The sequence below is a fragment of the Phalacrocorax aristotelis genome, chromosome 4, assembly GCF_949628215.1.
Source record: "Phalacrocorax aristotelis chromosome 4, bGulAri2.1, whole genome shotgun sequence".
Lineage (NCBI taxonomy): Eukaryota > Metazoa > Chordata > Aves > Suliformes > Phalacrocoracidae > Phalacrocorax > Phalacrocorax aristotelis.
Window position 1 is genome coordinate 33,777,455 of NC_134279.1, and position 22,801 is coordinate 33,800,255.

The 22,801-nt window shown below is 43.6% G+C and overlaps 1 protein-coding gene across 6 annotated transcripts in view; it reads right to left on the reverse strand.

Moving 5' to 3' along the window:
* HERC3 (HECT and RLD domain containing E3 ubiquitin protein ligase 3) overlaps nt 1-22,801 on the reverse strand; it is a 52,648-nt gene that overhangs the window by 29,271 nt on the left and 576 nt on the right. For all 6 annotated transcript variants that reach the window (XR_012660287.1, XM_075090852.1, XM_075090853.1 and 3 more), the window contains 3 exons: nt 18,249-18,506; nt 2,034-2,193; nt 519-595 (listed from right to left, as the gene is read on the reverse strand). Coding sequence is in view for 5 of the 6 variants with exons in the window: in XM_075090852.1 (XP_074946953.1) it covers nt 519-595; nt 2,034-2,193; nt 18,249-18,474 (463 nt within the window). In the remaining variant the exon portion in view is untranslated. Of the gene's footprint in view, nt 1-518; nt 596-2,033; nt 2,194-18,248; nt 18,507-22,801 lie in introns of those variants that run through there.

Below are 22,801 nucleotides of genomic sequence, written 5' to 3' on the forward strand. Positions count from 1 at the left end.
GAGATGAACCAGTGCTGGGGGCTTTGCTCCCACCCAGGCCTCATGATGCGGGGGGAGGCAGAAATCAAGCAAGACATTCTTTGTCAAAATAAAAGCACAGTCTGAAGCCACCAGGTAAACAGATGTGCAACTAAGTGCAAACTACAGTATCAGACTGCTGTAACTTAAACAGCGTAACAAAGAATGGTTCACATATTGCATACAGAATAATAGCCAAGGATAATTTCAACATAAAAATTACACACATTTTTGTACGTGAAGATAGAAAGCTTTGAAGTGTTCTTGCTACCATTCACCAGTGAGACGGTGGGTGGCCTGTTTGTAATGTTCTCTTTCTTGACAGTATTGGCAAAGCTCTTCAATATTCATACTACCTAATGCATTTTATAGCCTCCCATTTGGCCTGAAAGCAGTAAGGGCAGGGATGTCCTTGGTTTATTATGCAGAAATCTGCAATCTTGGACACTGTCCAAAATAACAGCACAAATCTTGGTAATAAATAATGAATGTTACAATACCTGCTGCCAAAGCCATGCAATGCCAATTTCCACAGGAAACCTGCAGTATTGTCTGTTGGTTCAGCTTCTTTACCAACCTAAAGAAGACAACACTATTTTAGAATAAGTGTCCACAAATACAGCATCACCTTAGGTCAAAATTACAATTTCCATTCAGATATTCATTCTACACATACACACCACCTATGGCTTTAAGACTGAGGAACAGTCTTGAAGGTGATGTAGAGTCATACATAATAGATGCAAACCTGTGAAGACCTTTAGACACTTGACTACTAACTCCAACTACATTTACTGCCATAACGCTGAATCCAGCCATCTAGAAATGGTGAAAATAATTGGTTCTTGGTGTCTCTCACTATCTTTTTCAGGTATCAAGATTTTTCATGTTGTCAAGGAACTAGCAGTTCTTATGAGTTACAGCACCAAAACCTCTTCAGTGTTTTGTACAGAGAACAGCATGTCAAAGGTTCAAGTTATTTCACAAAAACGTTATTTTCAAAATGGCAATATCGCATTGATATTGAGCCTGTACCTCTCTTACATTGGAGCCACCTGCAAGTTAAGGACTGTCTTCCCACAGAGCCCTTCAGCTCAAACATTAATGTTTTGTGACTGAAATTCTTTTCCTCTAAATACTGTTCCAACAGTGACAGCCACCCTAGACAGATGTCTCAAGCTTCTGATCTGCACTGATCTGCAGTGGCAGACTGAATAAGAGACAGACTACATCTGTTAATGTAGCACAATACCACACCATTTAGCACAAAGAGATCGATTACCTTTATTGTGGTGATAAGCTGAGACCCATCAATCTGAACTACTCTGGAGAGTCTTGGTGTTTACCACTGGCCACTGCCACCATCTGCATGTCCTTGCACTTAACCCTATTAGTGCTCTGACACAGGTTAAGATACATTAAATAAGTAAATGAAGAAAACTGAGCGCTACCCTAAAGTTTCTGAGCAACATTCACTATTCAGAATTGTAGTAGGCTGGCTTAGTAGCTTTGTTGCTAACAGGCAACACTGCAAAAGAGTTTCAGAGCTGAGTTGCCTGTTCTTGCAGCCATATTTTTTTTTTCCTGTTCTTGAAGTGTTATCTCTTATCTCAGAGGACTTCCTAGGGACTGAAATAGAGATGGGTATCACACAACATTTCTATTTTTGGGTCCTCCTTCATGCACCTCCTTGCTCTGTATAAAACACAGTGGCATTTCTCATTGAGGAAGCCAAGCATGCTCTGATTTTCTTTTCCATGCCCCAAGCACCCATGGGCAGAAGGCCTGACCTGCCCAAACCTCCTGAGGACTTGTCTGAATCCCAGGGGTACTCAGGGAGCACCAGTACAGGAAAGGAGGAATCACCACCCTTACATCCCTACGTGGGAAGTGCCCATTTACCCCCCCTCTGAGAGAAAGTGCTCCCACTGACTCCAGGCTGGAAGGCAAGCAACCCTTCACGCATCACCCCCAAGGAGCTGCCTTAAGGAAACCTGAACCTGTTAAAAGTCTACCTTGGTACCATCACCGCGTCTTCTATCGTGGTAATGCCCAACTGTCCATCGCTGCCGGCACCCCAGGAGAAGAGCTGGCCCTGGTCGCTGAGTGCCACGCTGTAAGACTCTCCACAGGCCACGTGCACGATGTGCTGCCCGGCCAGAGCTCCGATTTGCTCTGAGAAAAATAGAAAACCTCTCCAGTCACAGAATTCATCTCAGTGACATGCAGACATCAGGTCTAAGCAAATCTGTATGCAAAGCCATTCAGATGGGTGCATGGATCCCTCCCTAATTTCATTTTAAAAGACTTCCTACAAGAGGAAAGCACCAGGTTTTACTGAAAACATTTAGCTGCTGAGCTCTTTTGAAAGCCTAGTCTGCAAATAAGAGGAGAAAGGCAGGGACACGCCTCCAGGCACAATGGTGGTCTACATACAGCCAGCCTCACAGGTACAGGGAAACCTGTTAGGTTATTTAGGAACAAGCAGACTTCCCAGATTTGGTTCTCACTCACTGTTGATGTGGGGATCAGCCAGGACCCAGAAGTTGGCAGACCCTGTAAAACGTGTTTGACCTTCTACAGCTCTCGTGTCCAATGAAGACGAGTCAACCACAAAGCTAATCACTCATCCACCCCTTGCTTCATTGCTTGATGTGAGAAAGCATATATGTTACAACATCCCCTGTGCTAAGCTTGGAATAGGTTTGAACCTATTAACCTATTACTACCACTGTCAGACACTCAAAAAAGTCCCATTAAAAAAGGAAGCAAAGGAAGAAGGCCTTACAAAATAGACAAGACAAAAAATACCACTCAGTTCTCTGGAAGATTACCCACAATTGACTTCTCATCATTACATCACGTTAGGCAACTGAGGTAGGTTTGACAACTACTTTTACAACATCAACAACCAAATCTTATCCATTACGCAGTTTTTACAAATGGACATGAAAAAGTCTTGTTTTGCAATAAAACATTAGAAATGCCACACATCTGGTGGAAAAGCTCCCCACAAGTCAGACAGAAGCAGAATTGGTTTTCTTTTTTCTTCCCTAAGTACAAATGTTTCAGGCAGATGAAGAAAGATTTTACCCTGTAAGCTACAAGGCAATGATTAGTTTTATTAAAGTCCCACTTGCTTGTGACATAAAAAGGAAGGGTAGTTACATGTCATTCTATGAAAATGACACCCCACATTAAGGGCATTCAGAAATCATTAACATACTTAGCACCAAAACCTGCATACCAATCAATCTAAATGTCTTAAGTGAATTTAAAAGGAAGGCACCCCTAGGAGGGTTTACCTTCTAAGTCTGGGACCCAGAAAATGAGAATGAGAAGAATCCCTAATGAATATTATGGAAGAGAGAGGTGATAATTATTTAAATATGTATTCTAATAGTAAAATTCTACCTGAACTTGTCCTTCCTTTCACTTGAAATAATTAATGGCAATGGAGGTGCAGTTTACAAGTAATAAGTACACAAACATATAAGGAGGGCTTAAAGACTGGGCCTGCCTGTTATCTGGCCATCCTTTAGCCCCACCATCTAAGAACACCCTTTGCCCTGCAGCTCTTTCCAGCAGGACCAATTTCACCCAGTCCCATTGCCAACCCTATGCAAAGACACAGAGAGGTTTTGAGTGTGGCAACTCAATTTACACATGCAATTTCCACACTTGAACCCATAAGCATTAAACTGTAGCACTGCTTGGTGGCCTGTTTTAGGTTCATTTGCATATATAATTGAGGGATTTTTATCCATGATAAAAACAACCAGCAGCTGTACAGGCTGGTCAAGGTCAAATTACAAACAAGAGACAAGGTATCTTAACAGCACATGTTGTTATGGTCTCTTCCTCTCAGTCAGCCAGCAAGACAAAAAAAAAAACCAACCTGCTGCAACATGCCTGACACCCCACCTATATTCAGCCAAGTATGTTTCTGTACCGGGACCTGAAAGTCCTAAACTAAAGCTCTTGCTGGAGAGGATCCCACCATCAAAAGAAGAGAGGGATGAAGTCATCCTCATCTCCAGAGGAAATACCTTATGATTCACAAACCCTTCACTTTGCTATAAGCTTGCTGGCCAGGGTGCGCTGAGACCGGCTGTTACCCAGAGAGCCTGAGCTCTTAAAACCAGCCACAAACTCACCAGCCTGCCCTTCTTCCAAAGCTGGTCCCTGCACACTGTCGAAAACTCCAGGGGATGACACAAGTCTGACAAAACAACAAATGAGGGCAATATGGGAGTCTAGGGCATCCGTAACGGAGACTGTTTTGCTACCTGCAGGCACGACTGAGCCAATTTCTTCCCTGGTAAAGCAGTATTTGCCACAATAAATATACATATCATTTGTCATGGAAGGACTTCTGTGACCTGCCCCATAGCTATCAGAGCATCTTGGGGAGGTGACAAAACTCCAGTGACCAAAAGATCAGCATCAAGAGCTGGAGGAGAGAATTCTGACTGCAACAGTACTGCAGCTGGGAAAAAAAAAAAAAGTGCCCCGAGGTATTGGGAGGCTGTAGCAGGGACTATGTAGCAAGGGGTTCACAAACTGGGACACACAGAGGACATCCAACAGGTTTAGAAATCCAGAGTGGTTGCTTCAGTCCCCACAGACTCCAGCTTAAGTTTAATTTGGCAACACAAACCTGACCTTGCTCTGTGTGCCACCCCAGGGGACTAAAATACCATCTTGATTTGAAAGGCTGCCCTGTGCCACTGAAAGCCTTCAGTGACTGCACAGCTTACCCAAGAAGCAGAGTATAGCCTCACCCAGGCTTGCTGGATGACCACAGACAAAAAAAAAAAAAAAGAAAAAACATGCCTGTCTTGGAGCTGAAGATCTTTGCCTTTAGAAATGTACACATACGGCCCATCCCACCATAGTACATTCCTAAGACTGTCAATTGCAGCTTGCCTGCAAAGTCATGAAGAAGTGTGAACACCAAACAGTTCAGGCTTTATACACTCACACACATCTCCTTCCAAAGATGGAAAAAAGCTAGCCTTCGCCTGGGGGCACAGATTGCCCAGGCAGTCCAAAAAGAGTCCCAGTTCACAGTCAGGCTTGCCAAGCCACCAAGTGTACTATCTCCCTGCCAACGTGGGTAGTATTATCAAAAACATCTGACAATTACTTCTTTGTTGACCTCCCGCCTCTTCCTCACATCAAAATAGGAGGTGTTTCACTGGCTGGTATGCATTTGTTTTAGCTTCCAGAGCATCACACCACCATTATTCACTCTTTAGAGAAGATGCACCACCGCAATGAGATGAAGGGCGCAAAGTATGAAGTTTATTCTTAGTATTGTGTGTTCAGTAACTGATTATTAAAACCAGTCAAATGGAGCATAAAAGGCAAAATTATACAAAGCGAAGCAGAACAAAACCCTGAAAGCAACAGGGAAGGGCTGAAGGAGTTATGCAACACAGTGTTTCAACATCATAAAACTTTCAGAAAAAAAAACAAAAACCCAAGTTCCAAGAAGTACACACTGACCCAACCTTTTCTTCCTGAAGCCATCCTGTCTGAAAACAGCACCAATGCTTGGAATTCATTTATCAGTTCTTTGTATCTGGTGGAGTTTCAATTTTCATCTCTTCTGTCCACTTTAACTCATAGATCTCAACATAAACAGACATAGCAAGGTTTGACTTCTTTTGGGCTTAACCTTGTTAGACCTTTTGATAAAATACAGATTGGACCAAAGAACGAGGCCTCGGCAAAATGCCTTCAGGGCAGCCCTTCTCTGAATGGGACAGCCCTGGTTCCCAGGGCTGCTCTTTTGTTTTCTTGCCTGTCTGTGGTTTGCAGGGACACTCCAGCAGCAGTTGAGGACAGGTGCTATATGTTCTGTAACTCAGCTTTCTGACAGTCAGCACATTTAGCTTGAAGATTTGGAAATGGCAGTAAAGCTGGGCCAAGAATTAAAACCCCTGAAAAGCCCGCCTTTAGTCCATAGCTTCGCTATTAATAACACAGGGCTTATACTTTGTCCCCAGTGTTGGAAAGCTATACAAGATCTTCAGCATCTGCAACTGCTGGAAGCACAAAGCACTCAGTTATACTGCACTGATTAGAATGCAAAGGCAGAGGATGATTAATTAGCTCTCCTACTCCTAGCAAGTTTATCAGAGAGTTGGTACACCTCTTCTGTGTATAGCTTCCAGCTGCTTGCAAGACAAGCTTTTGCTAGAGGACATGTCAGAATCCTTCAGCCATATGTGTACTGGGATGTACACAAACAGCACCAGATGGCTTCTACCATCTGAAAACAGTGTAGAGAAATTGTCAACTTTGATATACCTTCAGTGGCAAAATCTGGATTCCTTTGCTGGTGAGAAGCAGCTGTGGCTTGGAAGAGTTTCAAGTTACTTCAGTCTGCTTGGACACCTGGCCAAAACTCCTCATTGCCTCCCCAGCTTGACAATTAATCAACTCAGAGCATTTGCTCATCTTGGTGGTTGCTGTCTGCCAGGTAAATGCTCACAGCCTCTCCAAGATAGCCATCTTACCAGCTTGCCTGGATAAGAAAGAGATGGTGGTAGAAACACAGGGAAAGGAGAAACAACTGCTTGCAAGAAATTCCGGTGGGTTAAATGCTATCAGCTGGCAAGTCAGAGGACAGATGAGCCATTTTCTTTGCATTTCCACGCATATTATATAGTCTACACCCACACTTAGGATGCCTGAGCATTGTGCAACCAAGATCTAGAAATCAGAAGTGAGATACGACATTTTAATGCACAAGGCAGCTGCATATTTAATCAGGCACCAGTAGCAACCTAAACTTCACCCATAGGGTCTTGCTGTTCTCTGAGTACAGAAAAGCCTTAATTTTTACAGGAAAGGAGCAGAGTTCTCTCCTTTTGGAGATCAATTACACCAACACAGTGTCACCTTCTTAGATGGTTTAATAACAGCATTAGCACTTATAGAAGCCTGATCCCACAGCCAAAAACTCTATGAAACACCTGCTACTCCTTCAACAGGTACTACAAGAAAATTAGAAACACACATTATGGCCCATACTTATCATTCACCAGCGCTTCCCACTATAAAAAGCAAGTAAACAGTGGATCAAACTCCCTGACAAGACTTTTATACATTAAGTAGCTAACTGCTGACCCTCCATCTCCACCAGCACATCCCAGAGATATTTCTGCATATGGACATCCTGGCTATGTTTCTAGGCAGAGATGAACTTCATTATTTCAGTCTTAAAGTCAGCTGCGCATTAAAACATGTCTAAGTGTTTTAAAGAAACTGGAAAGAAGGTAAAAGTGCAGCAACTGAAATGCTTGCAATCCAACATGCACTAAGGGAAGTATACACAAGATTTCTCTCTCCCCTTATGAAGGTTCTTATTTTGTCAGCATAACGTCAACAACATCTTGGCTACTGAATGCTTTTGCCAGTATTAGCAGCACAAGTACCCTCACCAACTTTTCCAGGAAATATCATCCCCAGTGGAAGTGTGATTCTGCCACTTGGAAACCGATAATGGTCATGCTGTTTGTCAGGGCCTTTTTGCCTCTTCCTCTCTCCTTTAAAGCCCTCAAGAATGAGCCTCTGAATTCCCTCTGCACGCTTTGATCTCTGACCACCTAGGCATCTTGCACCTACAGCTACCACAGACAACACCTGGAGTCTGGGCCTGGGAAGGAGAAATCAGACTTTATAAACCACTTAAGCAAGATACAGATTTCCAAAGCTATCAGGTGCTTTTGAAAACATTGTCTAACTCAGCCAGCTAAAGCTACTCCTCTCACCACCTCCGCAGGCTGCGGTTTGTCAGCAGTTACACTAGAAGGCTCACAGGGAGGAAGCAAGGGCTGAAGGATGGTTTCAGGAATACACCTTCATGACTGCAGACAGTGTCTGGCATGGCCAGGCGTATGACATGTACAACACGTAGGCAGCTGGAACCGCCCTGCCCAACATCAGCCCCACAATTTCACCACTGCTACCTTCCTCCTCCTTGCCAAGCCTCTCTGAGAAAACATTACATGCTTGTCAAGTCTTGCATTCAGACTTTGTGAGACCACTGCATGCAAGGGTGTGGGAAACATTGTACTCTACGCCTGCACAGCACAAGACTATGAGAGCAAACCCCATGGGGAGACCACATCCTGCTGTACAGGTGACAGCTACCCTCACTTTCTGCCAGCTCAAACTTCTCTTAGTATGGGGCAAAAGCTTTGAAGTATGCAGCAAGCAAATGTTTATATCAGCATGTAACCTCCTCCAACTTTCGACACCGAAGTTCACTATATCCATCGAAGAGGCTGGATTTTACAAGTCCAACTCACAAATCTTGAGGTGTTCCTTTCATGAACTTTGTGAACTGCTCCTACACTTGGAGCAGAAAGCAGAGCAGTACCAAGAGCAGCCTGATTAGACACCAATAGCAGCAGCACTGAAGCTGATACGGCTCTGATAATTTGGTTACAAAGGAGGAGATGTAAACATAGAGTAGACTCAGTGAACAGAAAAGAGCGGGGAGAAGACAGTAAAGGACAGAGGCCAGACCAAAGCAGGTGACATTCCCAGGAACACTGCTGGTTGCAGCAGTTGGAACACTGTCAATAGGTCAAGGCTGAGAAGCTCCAAGTAACCAAGACAACAATTCTGCAGTCCTCTTTCATCCACAGACACCAATGATACTTAGAGATGACTGCTGCCCTGCACAACATGTACAGTACTGCTCAGTAATTTATTTAGCATGGCTACTTACAGGCTTAAATCAGAGAGGCTGGTTTAGTTATTAGTACTTTATAAAGCTGCCTGTGGTCATGTCAAGGCAGGAATCCAAGAGCAAGAAGTGAGAGGCCACCATGACACCCCAGGGTGCCACTTCGCATCGGCTTGGCCAGCTCCTCTCACAACTGTGAAAGCAGACACGTGCCCTGGGAAAGCAAACCCCCTCCTCAGACGTAGCCACAGAAAGCCTTTTTACTTCCCCACATCACTGCCTTTTGTCTAAGGGACATCGCCTCCCTGAGCACCTCTCTGAGGAGCTATAGGCAGACTGGCACTGGCACAGCCAGCCGGAGAAGGCTCTTGGAAAGGGCTGAGCAGGCAAAGAAGGCTTCAGTCTGACAAGCATCAGCTGGCAGAGGGAAGAATCCACCTTCAGACCCTGGAGATAAACAAGTAAGGGCAGCTCTTTCAAAAGAGGGAAAGCACCAAGACTTGTGAAAGAAACAGGAAAAAAATGCATGTTCAGGAAACCCAGAGAGGGCCTGTTTTCCTTTTCAGGTTGCTGCAGAGAGCTCTACAGGTGGTCACTTGGCCAGGCTTGCTGGCCACTGACAGGACAGAAGCTGTAGCTGGGCTGTGACTGCTGAGAAACCCCCAAGGTCCACCACGCGCACCCCGCAAATGCCACAGCTCCAGGGCAGTAACTCCAGTGTGGGAAGAATGTGCTAGACCTCAGGGTGACATGCTGAGGATGGACATCAGAGGTGGATGGAGGAATAATGGAGACTGATGCTTAGGTACTGGATTTGATGTGCTGGTAGTACACAGTGCAAAGCTGTTATTTCTGCCTAACAAATCCCAAGCAAAGCCACAGCAATCTTGAGAGCTATGACAAATGTTGATGGCAGTAAGCAGGGACAGCAGACCAGGGAAAAGGAAGAATAAGCCCTTCACTACAGTCCGTCATAGCCACACGGAGGAGTTAACATAGTCCTTTAGCAACTATTGAGCCAACCTTATAAATGCAAAATAAAAGGGAACTAGCATAAAATCAACAACTCTGCTTAAAAACCAGCACTTTCACCTCCTGGCACTGCAAGGAAGAGAGATCTGGTTTTTATTTCCCTGCAGTGCTTCCCCAAACACAGCACCGCTTCCTTCCCGGCTGCCTTAACACAGCCCCTTCCAGCATACATGCTGGCAAACCACAACAGATTTAAGGCTCAAAGACCCAGGAACATCTACCACCTGTCCTTGGGGCTCAGTCTGTTGCTTCAGGCAGCGAATCAGTGCCCCAGAAGGTAAGATAACAGTTTACTATTATCCATCTGCTGTGCTCAGTCCTGCAGACCACTGCTGTACAAGTGTCCCTCCACAGCAGGTGATCAAGTCTGAGCAGAGGGCTCAGAGTGAAACACCTCCAAGACAGAGAGCATCACTGTATACATACACACTGTAAGCAAGCCACAAGGGCTTTGATCCACTTTTTGCCTCTGGACAGGTGCTATTTTGCCATCTTTTCACATTATTGGAGCAGTTTTGTGCAACAGGAAGCATTTAGCCTTCACATGGGCATTCTATATTTTCTTGTAGAAGGGAAGCTACACTTTCGAAGTAGCTGCACTTGGCAGAGTCTCATTTGTGGCAGCCCTAGGCTTTGATGAAAGTAGCATGCAATTTTCAAAAGCACACTGCATGTGCTCCTCTCTCTGTTCCCATCTATTTCAATCCTGCAGTGGTCTGCATGGGAGCAGGACAAAACCACATGTTCCTGAAAAGCCACACCTACACAGTGCAGACTCAGTACAGCACCCTTGCCCTTGCTTTCAAGGACATCCCCATCATGTTCGCAAATACTGCTTGAAAATACATTACTGTAAAGAAGCATGGTGAATGGGAAAGGGAGGTAATCAATGTGATTCGATTTAATAAATAACTTTTGTAAATCTTTATTTTCTCTACCGTAATATTTGAAGGGCATTATGAGAAAAGGGGATATGAGCATCTGTACATTCCTTTTTGGTGAGTTTATATAGGCAGGCAGCTGTTTAAAAGGCAAGTCAGGTGTTAAGAGAGTGAGCATTTCTTCACAGCTCTGCTGTAGGAACAGCTGTTTTCTGCTAGCAGCCTTACGTGTCAAAAATATATTATATATATGAGAAATTTCACTAAGATCTTTGAGATAAATAATTCTTTCCAACATAGCTTAAGGAGGAGTACCATGCTGTTTAATGTTGACTGAATCAAACTTAAAATCATCACAGACCTAGTTATGCATCTGCTGGAAGATTTGATGACTATAGACAGAGCAAGCAACAAGCATACACCCTGAGCCAGAACCAAACTCAGTCTTTCCATAGAATAGTTACACACTGAAGAACAAACCAACCCCTTTTCATCCTGAAGACTACACACTCCTGTGAGCCTTCAAGATTAAATCATACAGAATGCTTTACCTTAACCTTTATCAAACTCAGGCTCTGTTACTTCAAAACACATACCTGCATGTTTTCATGCAAAGGAAACATAGGATATTAAGGCAAATAAAAAAACCTAAAAACATCCATACTGAGGAAAGGCACCTGGGCTGCTTTATTGGGAGCAAGAACAGAGTTCTGGAGTTGGTAGGAAGAGATTTCTTGTTTCAGATGTCTATTCATAGACACCCCCCACCACCTGTAGAAAAGCTGCCCAATAACTGCCTATCATCATCTGTGGTTTGTCATACAACATGTCTTAAAGACAAGAACAATGAACTTCCAGCATCAGCCACCAAACTACTGAAGCCTCTCCTAGAAGCTGGGACTCTCAGCCCTACTAATGCATTCAGCTTCAAGTCTCACTTTTGTCCAGCATGGACAATTATGAGTACAAAAACGTTGGGGCATTCAGAAAACTTGCTTTTATCACCTCCAGCTTCTTTCCTGCCCTTTCCCTTCCCCTCACCACACACAGCTACCCACCCATTTTATCCTGAGCCCATCTTTCAGCTTGAGCATGGTTGCAGGAAAGGGGTTAGTCATTAGTGCCACACACCATGCCAACGCCAGGGTTTCACACTCCTTCCCAGGCAGGTGTGCAGACAGGTTTATTTCTGTTGCACTTTCAGAAAGCCTCTAAATAGTACACATGAACAACAATAACAAAGATGACCAAGGTAGGTACAACAGCCCTACAAATCCCAATTACAGAGCAAAGCTGGCCATTCCTATTGCAGCTCCACCTTTTGAAATAAGAGACATTAAAACGGTCCCTCATGTCCTCAGTAAAATAGGCTGTACTGATTCTAAAAAGAAGAAGCACCACACCAAACACAGAATCTTGCTTCCCTGGTTTCGCTCTTGTTTCCACCTCCCCCAAAAGTGAAATCAAGATATAAATCTGGTCATTGTAATAATACATGTATTTTTAGAGACAGCACCTCAGGGTTACATCCGAGAACACATTACAGCCATTTCAGGCTCAGACTATGTTTTTTCACTGACAAGAAACTGGATTTCTGCTGGTTAAGGCTCTCCTAAAGTGCCTTCTTGCTCCTCAGTTTAGGCTCTCCCAGTCCTGCAGTCTCAGAGAGTATCAGTAGAAGTCAGTTCTCATGATCCTGGCAACACAAATTTTAAAACAGCCTGCTATAAATATCTGTCATCTTCTGAGCCCTCAACCAAACAATTCAACACAATGCATGGATATTTAAGATATATCTAAGGGGAAAGCACTTCATTTGATTTTGTTTCTTATTCAACCACATACAAATTGTTTCTCAATGAAGTAATTTTTAAATCCAGCCTTCTAATTTTGAAACGTAAAATGATCCCAAAGCCCAGATTGCACCAATTCAGCTGAGATGAACACACAGTAACTCAAGTTCATGTTGCTGGATGTTGCTGCAGTCACTAATGAAGGCATAATAACCTTAAATAGCTTGGTCAGATCCTGTGAACAATCAAAGCAGGGAAAGGGATGAGTACAAATTAACATACCCGACTCTGCAAGGGGTGGCCAGTTTAATAATCTGATTCTTTTTATAAATAACATTTAAAATAGGTGCTGAAACATAAAACTGTATCCTAGTCCTTCCTTTATTATTTTTCTGGTTTAAAGTCAACTGCTGCAGGCCAGCACTGAAGGCCTGACTCCACAAGGGCTGCTGTCCCCCAGACAGCTCCATCCCTCCCCACAGATCCCTCAGCATGCTTCCAGGCACGTCCTCCCAGGCTTTGGCAGGACCAACACGTACAAGCAAGGCGGCCGTGCCTCTACTACATCTTTTACAGCATGCAGCTTTGCTTTGGGGGTGTAGACAAAATGTAATGAATGAGAAGCAGGACTCTCCCAGACTCTCCAACACTTGGCAAGGGTTGCAATAGCTGTGTGCTGAGCCTCAGCTCCATGCCCAAACAGGGGGACAAAACTGTCTCAGATCCTCTGTGGTAAGGCTGCTTAGTGGAACCCCGTGGAGTTACTGGTGTGTAAGCTTTTTCTTCTTGTTTCACTCCTCATGCAAAGATGAAGAAGGCAGGAGGAACTAGTCGTTCTCCTGTCACTGTCATCCCACCTGTGAGCAGCTCTCAACCTTCCCTATTCAATGCAGCGGCCATACCTCTTGTCTGCACCCTGCTCACTTCCACGGCTGCTTCCAACACACACAAGCCCTGCCACCTCTCCTCCTCCTCAGCAACCAGGGCCTCCTGGCTGACTTCTCACCCACCAGGAAGAGGCTAAAAGAGGAAGATCCATACAGACTGTCCTTCCAAGCAGGTCGCACATCTGAATTCTCAGCTGTTACAGGATTTATGATTAACAGGCATGCCACAGTGAGCACCAAGGTGTCTGGTCACTGTAACCCTGTGCTGAAGTTCAGGACAAGTAGATTTATGTTTTAAAAAAGGCCACCGAGTTCAGAGAAATACAGGAAATCTGGATCATGTAGGGGTTTTGTTTGTTTGTTTGTTTTGGTGGGGTCTTTTCCTGCTTTTTGAAAGAGATTGAAGGTAATGATGATACCTCTAGCCCTGCAGCTATGAGCAGATAGGTTCCACAATGCTCACAGAAGCAATGCTACCCTGCACATTTGCATCCAGACAGGAAACTTGGTAAAGGAACGTGGTTTTGGCTGCTGTATGTTACCAGAGGAAAGATTCAAGGCAAATTTGGCACCAGACATTTTCCTGTAACTCTTGAGACCCTAATTACTAAAGTACAGGTTTTCTCACTAGCAGAAGTCAAATGAAGTCCAAATGACTTGCAGAGAACCAGTCTCGAGACCAGAAAAGAAGTTCCACATCTCAGACTCATGAATGTTTTTAAAGATTTACAAATGGCTAACAACCAGCCAGTTATTTCACACTCCTCTATAATTCAGCCAAATCCAAAAAGAGCCTTTTACCTCAGGTACCTGGGCCTGTCTTTTGTCCCCTAACATACATATGCACATTCAGATAAAACACACTTATGTAAGAATCATCACATAGAGTCAAGACATCATAAATATATCTAAATTTCCACTTCTTCAGCCCTGTAATATCACTTGGATTAATTCTTCTTCAAGTCTGACATGGATAATAAATTCCTTGTTTCCTAAAACTACTGCAGGACAAAACTAATACTTCTCAGTAGCGACATAATATATGTTAACAGCTGATGACACTCAGGAAATTAATGCAAACTCAGACCGATTTTGCAGAACAGTGGCTCAATACTTCAGAATTAAGATTGCCAAATTGCTTCTCTTAAGGCATTGTCAGAGACTCTGGGGACTCCAAGTGTGTAACAACACAAGTAAAAATTAGGACAGGTCAGGCAGAAGCTTTAACTATGGTCATAGTGAGAGAACACTGGGACAGCATCTCCCTCTCTGCATCCCTGCCAAGTCATTGCAGAGATACAAACTATAGACTGGTGAGGGTGGGGAAGGTGAAGAAAAACAATCATTTCAGTATTAGCAAAGCTGGGTATCTCCTCAAAGGCTCCTAAAGTAGCTTGCTAACCACCATGATTCAGAGGAGGAATTAAACAATACATAGCATGACAAAGTTGAGAGATGGCTCTTAGTGGAGCTCACAGGAGTGGCAAACCCAGTATTTACCTAGCTCAGAAGTAGGGAGTTGGAAACAATCACAGGCTGTTAGCTTTTAGTCGAAAGGAACCTTCTTTTACTTAGGACAAACTTTTTAAATATCTTAAATATTTAATTTTTACCACCACAACGTAGAAGCCAAGGAAAGGGCATTTCTAGAAAACAAACCTCTATTGACTCATACTCTTTCAGTGGCATGCACTCCCCCCGTAATTTCTGTTCCCTGTAGCAGAGAAGCACAAGAATCACTTTGCCAGCTGCTATACTAATGTGTATTACATCCACAAGCTCAACTGATGTGACAGTAAACACAGCTTTTTAATTAACAAGTTTCTTTAATTTCAAAAGGTGCCCTCTAAAGGACTCCTCTAAGAGAAGTTGCTGAAACAATTCTGTGCCACTGTTGGACATTTTTGAGAGCAGCATGAATGAAAAGCAAAATTGAATCCTCCTACTATAGATACATGTAAATGGGCAGCAGAACAAGAGAAAAAAATAATTATTTTGAATACGTAGTAAGTGAAGAAAGGGAGGCAAAGTCTTCAAAAGCACTCGCTGCAAATGTAGCGACTCTTCTCCCACTGGAAGTCGTTAGTAAAACCTGGAAGCTTTGCAAGGCGAACAGGGTTAGATGCATGTTCAGTGCACTGTAAAGTCCTGGAATTTTATTCACAAGCAGACATCACCCTGGGAAATAATAATCTCTGATTAAGCAACATGATCATATATTCTGAAAACACTAATTGAGGCTTTTAGCATGCTGGCACACACACAAAGTGTGAAAGATAAAAGGGAGTTTCCTCTTACAAGCACAGACCTGGGCAGCAGGAAGATCACTCCACCTCTCTGAAGTCATCTAGCCTTCAAAAGGTTCAAGACTCCCTGCATATTTTCATGTCTTTATATTACTCTCAAAACACAACAAAGCCATTCCGTAGGCCATGGTAAGCATTTCTGAAGTCCAGAGGGGGGTCTCCAGGGGCTGCCTGGAAGGGACAATCAGTAGTGTCATAGCCTCCCACAGCAGAAGATGCAGCTCGCTTCCAGACCTGGGCAGGTCAGCTACTTCTAGCTGCCCTCACAGGCTAGGCAGAATCAAGCCATGAGGCAGCAAAACCAAGAGGCCCAGCCCACACTGCCCTGGTCTGGCAGAGCCTAGAGAGATGCAGCTGCAAGAGTCCCACTTCCAGGCATTTCTCCTGTCCTCTACCTCAGACACCTCCTGACAGTCTTCTCTCTTTCTGCTTCGTCAGCTCAGGACCCTATGCCCCACACATACATATTCATTTCACTATTAGACACGGCTTCATTCATAGGTCCATGGCTAATGGACAATAAGAACAATGATCTCTGACATGCCTTTCTCTACAAGAGGTGTAAGGTGGTCTTTATCCCATGCAGGGGAGGCAGGGATGAAAGAGGGGGCCTTGATTTTTCTTGTTCCTATTTGCAAAGGAGAACTAAGAAATTAAGTTCCCATTGCCACACACCAAAGCAGACCCACACAATGCAGTGCGTAGGACAGGACTCTCCCCCAATTTATTTTTGTTAAAGACTGCTATGACTGTTCACCATGAGCTAAAAGGAAGATGTTCCTTGCTTTACAGAACATCCCTCCCACCTGCCCCAGTCAGCAGAAACCCCATTGCAGGCACAGCTGGTAGTGCTGTGTCAGGAGAGAAACACTGGATGGTCACAGGCTCCTCAGAGCAGCAGTGCAGAACCTTTTTCAAAATCAGCAAAACCTGCAGGTGTGTCATCTTAGTGACAGTCCCTTAATTTAATGGGTGGAGGGTGGCACTTGAGATCAAACCCAAAAAACTTTTTATTTCTATTTCCAAATCTCAGACTGCCCCTCTTCTACAGCCCTAGCTGAAGGCAGGATTACCTAGTTGCTAGAGGTCTACACAAAGCACTCAGGATTCATGAGATCCATTTCCAACTCTGATCTTCTACTCACTGTGAAGCCTTCGTTTTCATTATCATCTTATGTTTGCTTTATTTTATGGGTAAGTGGCAGGCTAGCCCAAAGATGCTTCTCAGAGTATGCATGTTTACAGCACTCAGAACAGCACTGAATTTCTGGGGCCTCTGCACTAGAGTCTTGCAGCTAGTTACGTGATTTACCGGATGAAGTATACTCATCAGGTTTGGTGGAATATTCACCAGGCTTGGTTTCCTTTTACTAAGCATCTCATTTATTGCAGGGCCTAAATTCACAAGTCCTGAGAAGATCAACAGTGGTTGTGCACAAAGAGGACTTTAGCTCTCCTGATAATCCCAACCTCTTTCAATAATAGTCTGGAAACCACTTGTAGGAAAAGCAAGAGAGGCCAGATTCAAGGTCAACTCCTCTAATCTAGCACCACAGACATCCAGCATCTACCACCCCATTTTGAGAGAAAAAGAGGCACACTGACAGAAAAAAAAAAAAAGGAGCAGTGGAATCAGTCAGGCCAAATTTGCACACACTGCATGGGGATCTGTAGCTATCTGTGTACACATCTCATCTCTATTGTGCAATAATCGGGTATCCTACAGAAGCCTCAAGCCCTACAGAGGGTAACCTGCAGTTTGAGGAAAGATAATGTCTTATTGCTTTAATTACCCACAGAGGGATTTTTATTATATTATGCAAACAGAAATACCTGTATCTTTACCACATGCCAAAACAAAGAAGTTAATAGAAGGTGAACTGGAAGGCCAACACTTGAAAGAAAGTCCATGAGAAAGGCTTCAGGGTTTCTCAAAAATAACAATACACAATTAAACCACTCCTTCACCCTGGGAAGGAGAGGCATGAGCTGCCTGTGGCTCTGCACACACAGGTTCTGCCCACTGGAACACAATGAAGAAAATGCATTTTGAGTCTGGGGAACACAGGTTACAATGACCTTCTTCTAGACTAAGAAAGCATGAAGGGGTGAAGGCACAAGTCAGCAAGAGATTTCCAAGAAGGGAAAACAAAATTAATAAGCCCTCTCGGCCAAAACCAAGTTTGTTCTCCACAACTATACCCACAGATCTCTTCTTTGATGTAAATGACAAAGTTCCCAACAATAACTGAACAAAAGCAGGCATAAGGATGCAGTGAAACTGGAAAGACAGAACAGGAGACACGTGTGACTCATGGCTCTCCCTTCCTTTTTATAAAAAGGATACATAATGCCAAACAACAAAATCTGCTCTGAAACCATCTGCGCTCACCTTTACTTGACACATTTCCCAGACAAACTGAGCCAACTTGTCTCCCCACCCATGCTGATCAGCTTTAGCTTTCCAGAGCCAGCAAATATTATTCAGCATTATTACTGTGTTACTATACATGATCTTCAGCTCTGTTAGCTGCTCCAGAGCAATCAACACAAAGCAGCTTCTATAATCTTCTCAGCCCACCAGCCTCAAGACAGTTTAAAGCGCATATAAGTAGTGGACTTACCTGGCTTGCTTCCTTCACAGTCATGCCCCAGTTGGCCTTTAGTGTTCAAGCCACAAGTATACACTTCCCCATCTTCCAACAGGAACACAGAGTGGTTTCCTCCACATGCCACCTCCTTGACATTTCTGTCGTGAATGAATCCATACACCTGTGGTTCAGGAATAATGACCTGGAGGTTGCTACCTATCCCAGGTTGTCCAAAAGCCGAGTATCCCCAGCATAGCATTTTCTCTTTTTTCAGCAAGTCATGTATCCTTCCTGGTCAAGGGAAACAGAGGAAGGAGTGTGAATGAAGCAAGTACTCAACAAGTGATCCTACAGTGATAAGCTGCTCAGGGCAGGAGGTGGAAACAACCAAAAAAGGCATTTCCTGCATGTCTGCCAGGCTTGTGGACTGCCAGTAAAAAGGTATTTGCACCATTACACAAAGAAGAATCGAGACAGCTCAGCTCAGGTACTGAGTCAACACCTTCATGCCCTGACCATCTCCATCTGTAAGGAAGTAGAAGTGTTCTAAAACCCAGCAGACCTGAGCTTTTATTTCAGCAAAATCTCGCTGCTTCAAAAACCAAAAATCAATCAACTCTCCAAACCAACTGTAATGATGTTTAGACTAACAGGTCCAAACCTGAACTTTTAGAGTTATAGTATCATATTTGGGAGCACTATTTAAAGAAATCTTTAAAGAAATTCTTTTTAAAAACTCTCAAAGGTGGTCAAACTAGTCCTGAACAGACCAACATAAGTATTTGTGGTATACTGGCCAACGCAGAACTGTGTTATTTCTGATAAATCCAGATGAAGAAGTACTTCGCTCAGCTGAACACATTCATGCAACCCAAATATGTGCATCTACACCCCACCCCCCCACACAAACTGCAGCAATAGTTTTCCCAGAAGCGGCAGATCACACGGAGCAGCACACAAACAGCTTAGCCCGGACAGCAATGGACAGATAACGTTGATGCAACTTGCCAGCAGTCAGGTGTTATCTTTTGTGCTGTGCTCAGTGAAAGTCTGGGATTTCAGAGAGTGAGGTAACATGGGAAGGGAAAAAACATAGCAATATAAAAGGCCCAAGGAACTTCTCAGCCTGAACTTGATAATAACAACAGGATGCTAATGCATAAAAGCTGAGGGGAGGGAAACAGCGCTCATTCCAGAAGAAGCATGTGAAATATTTTACTAACACTCCCATGTCACTCCTAATCTCAGTAGATTTGGGTTATTTGTTAAACATGCTATATTAATACGACGTTGAAAACTCTTCTGCTTGAGCCAGGAACTGATTAAAGCTTTTTTTTGTAAAGGAAAAAAGAAAGAAGATAAGAAAACCAATGATCCAAGACATCAAGTCTTATGACTCACCATACCGAGTTTTAAACTAAGGCAATTTACAGCAGCAGCATTTACTATCTCAGAAGAGGATCAAAAAGAAAAAGGTAACCCTTGAAGTGCCAAAGACTCCTCAAGGAAGCAAGATCCATTCTCCCACTCTGAGCAGATAGGAAACACACACGTTCAGTTTGCTTCCAAACGCTGGTGCTAATTCAAGCGCTAGGTATTAGCAATAAAGCCTTTCCTAATCCAAGCCCTAAGCAACGGGTGTTCATCTCTTACCCAGCTATCCTTGCCTGTCAGCTGTGCTCACGCAGGCAGGTGTGGTCCCTTCCACTGAGGCAGGACCGAGCTGGACAGGGCAGGGAGAGGATTGGATTTTCCGGTTGTCCTACATCAGTGGTGCAATTTCCTACCACAAGCCACTTACTAGGATCTCTTAGGAGGTGCTTTAAAGCATGCTATGAATCCCACTTACCTCAACAGCCCTTGCTCCTGTATAGCATAATTCAGTTCATTCACATCTACACGTGTGCCAATCACTGGCCAGCTCCAAAGCATCCAGAGGAAAAAGCAGGAGGTTACAAGGCTCTGTCTTGTTAAATCAGTCATCGTGTACACTCTGTACTTGGTTGCCCTCAGCACAAAAGCCCAATGGAAGATACCCCCTATGCTGACTACGCTACTTCCTACACTAAGTATAGGAATGCCGTGGGACACAGTAAAATTGAAGTGCGTGCATGTGCTTTAAATGACACAACTGCTATATTTATAGTGAACTTTATGTTCCAGCTCAAAAAAAAAAAAAAAAAACCAGCACAAGCAACACCCTGAAAGTGGCAACACTAAGGCAGGGAATCATTTCAAAATCGACATCTGAAACAGCAGAAATCTGGGACTGCCATTTCTCTCAGCCTGGGGAATTACCTTCTTATAAAGAAATGAGCAGCACAATAGCAGCAAACCTGAAGATCCAAAGATCCCATTCTCCACCAGTAGAAGTGGATGTTGCCTCTGAGCTGAAAAGATTTAACCACTATACAACTTGAACTAAAACGACACTGTACAGCATGAGCTAAATACTAATCTGGGATACCTTTCTGAAAGGGTTCCTGAACAGTCTGCTCCCCGTAGGCTACAGTCATCTTTCCTAGTGCTAATTTCATTTAAAATGCTAAAAATACTTTAATTACTTTCCACGTGTTCATATTCCACACAATAAGTTGCTGCAATGGGCAGGGGGGTGTGACATGATTGGTAAGAGATAGCATCTTTACCTGGAGGAAAAACTATTCAAAACAGGAAGAGTTCAAACTCCCAATAATTTATATGAACACTAGGCTGATATTTCAGAGGAGTTCAACCCTCATTCATGCTAGCAACCAGATTTTCTGAAGCACCCTGAAGTTTAACAATCCCTAAGGCAGATGATGAAGCATGCCAGACCCTTTAGAAAATCTCATCTTAACTACATTTTTGGTTATTTTTTTTTTAATTATCTCCATTGAATCCCACCCCCCATCCTCCAAACATTTTGCTGATAAATCCCTGTGCAGCTCTATTCCAAGAGGACAGAGCAGCATTCTCCTCTCGAGAGTGAAAAATCAACATAGACACTTTCTGTTTGAATGTATGGGTACAGCTAAATATTTTCCAGTGGCCTGGTGAGCCACGTTTTTAATTTACTTATTTGGAAGACATAGCACACTTAAAACCACAACTGTTTTAGTGTTTGGCTTTTTCTCCCTCCAGAAAAGCTGCTGCAGGTCTTAATACATCATGTGTTCAAGCAGGAGCTGTGTCCTGAAACACAACAAGGCTTCAAATGACAATTTCACACTCCATTTCCAGTCTGGTTAAAGCAGTTACTCTTCTTTGACATTAGTGGAGGAAGTAGAAACGCATGTTATGCTGCAAACTACCTCTACTGCATACTCTCCTTATACTAAAACAATTATGTAAAAAGTTTCTCACATGGGCAGGCACTAACGCAGTAGTGTCTGCACATACACACACATATATAAATATAGGTAAGGTTTATATTCACTTATCTGAAATTTTAGCAGTGACTAATTATTCCTAGCAATCAGCTCGTACACCTTAAAAAAAGCTGAATTTTTACCTTCAGAGGACAAGCCCTCAGTGAAGGTAGTTTTTAGATGCATCAGTTAGGGCATTAAAGTCCCCAGTCCCTTTTAAAAATTGAATTGCAAAAAGCACAAGAGCTGCAGTACCCAACCACATCACCTATTCCTGTTCTTCACAGATCACAACACAGCCAGCTTGGCACTCATGTTTCAGAGATAAGAACAGATGCAATGCAGCAAAGCTGGTCATTTGCAGAGACACCCCATATATAATAAAAAAAAAAAACGGGGGCGGAGGTATAACTCAACATCCTCAAAGCCTGACATTCTAGGAATAATTCACTATCAAAACAGTGAAGGATATACACAGCACAGCTAGAGATATTCCCTCACACTGTGGGGAATATTTTGAGGAAATCTATTGTGGGTGGAAGATCCACCCTCTGATATAATAAGGCTCAGCTGACATACCCAGTATATATCCTTTGGTGAAAAAACAATCCAGGTGGTTTGGTAAAATAATAATGCCGCATACAAGATTATGACAGGATGCTTTTCTTTTGCCTTCCTTTTCTTTCTTTTTAATAGCTATCATGACATACGCAGTCTCTTCACACAACCTACAAACATGTTCTAAAGCCATAGCTACAACTGCAACTGCACCCTTTCTGGGAAAGTTAGTTAGGCAAATCCTGTACCTGCAACAAGCAACGCTCAAGGCTGAACGCTCTCTAAACAAGGAGATCTGCCAACCGGCAGGGCATGGATAAACAAGTTTTTCCCTCCCTGTTGTTTGAGATTTCAGCTAGCAAACGTGCTCCTTTTATCAGCACTGCCCAACAACGAAGGAATTAACTGCTTCTTTTTGCCACTAAGCCTCCAAAGCCCACTTTCTTCCTCCTTTTGCCTTCGTTTTACTCTCCTCAACGCCCACCGCAGTCCAGGCTACAGAGCAAGGGAACGCGAGGTGTGAGGGCGAGCGAGTCAGAGCAGAAGCGGCGCGCTCCCGCAGCGGAGCCACACGCCCTCAGCCGGAGCTGTCCCCATAGAAAACAGTGACAAAATGGGTAAATAAAACAAAACAAGATCCACACCGTCTCCGCGTTGTGATCCCGGTAGGAACATCTC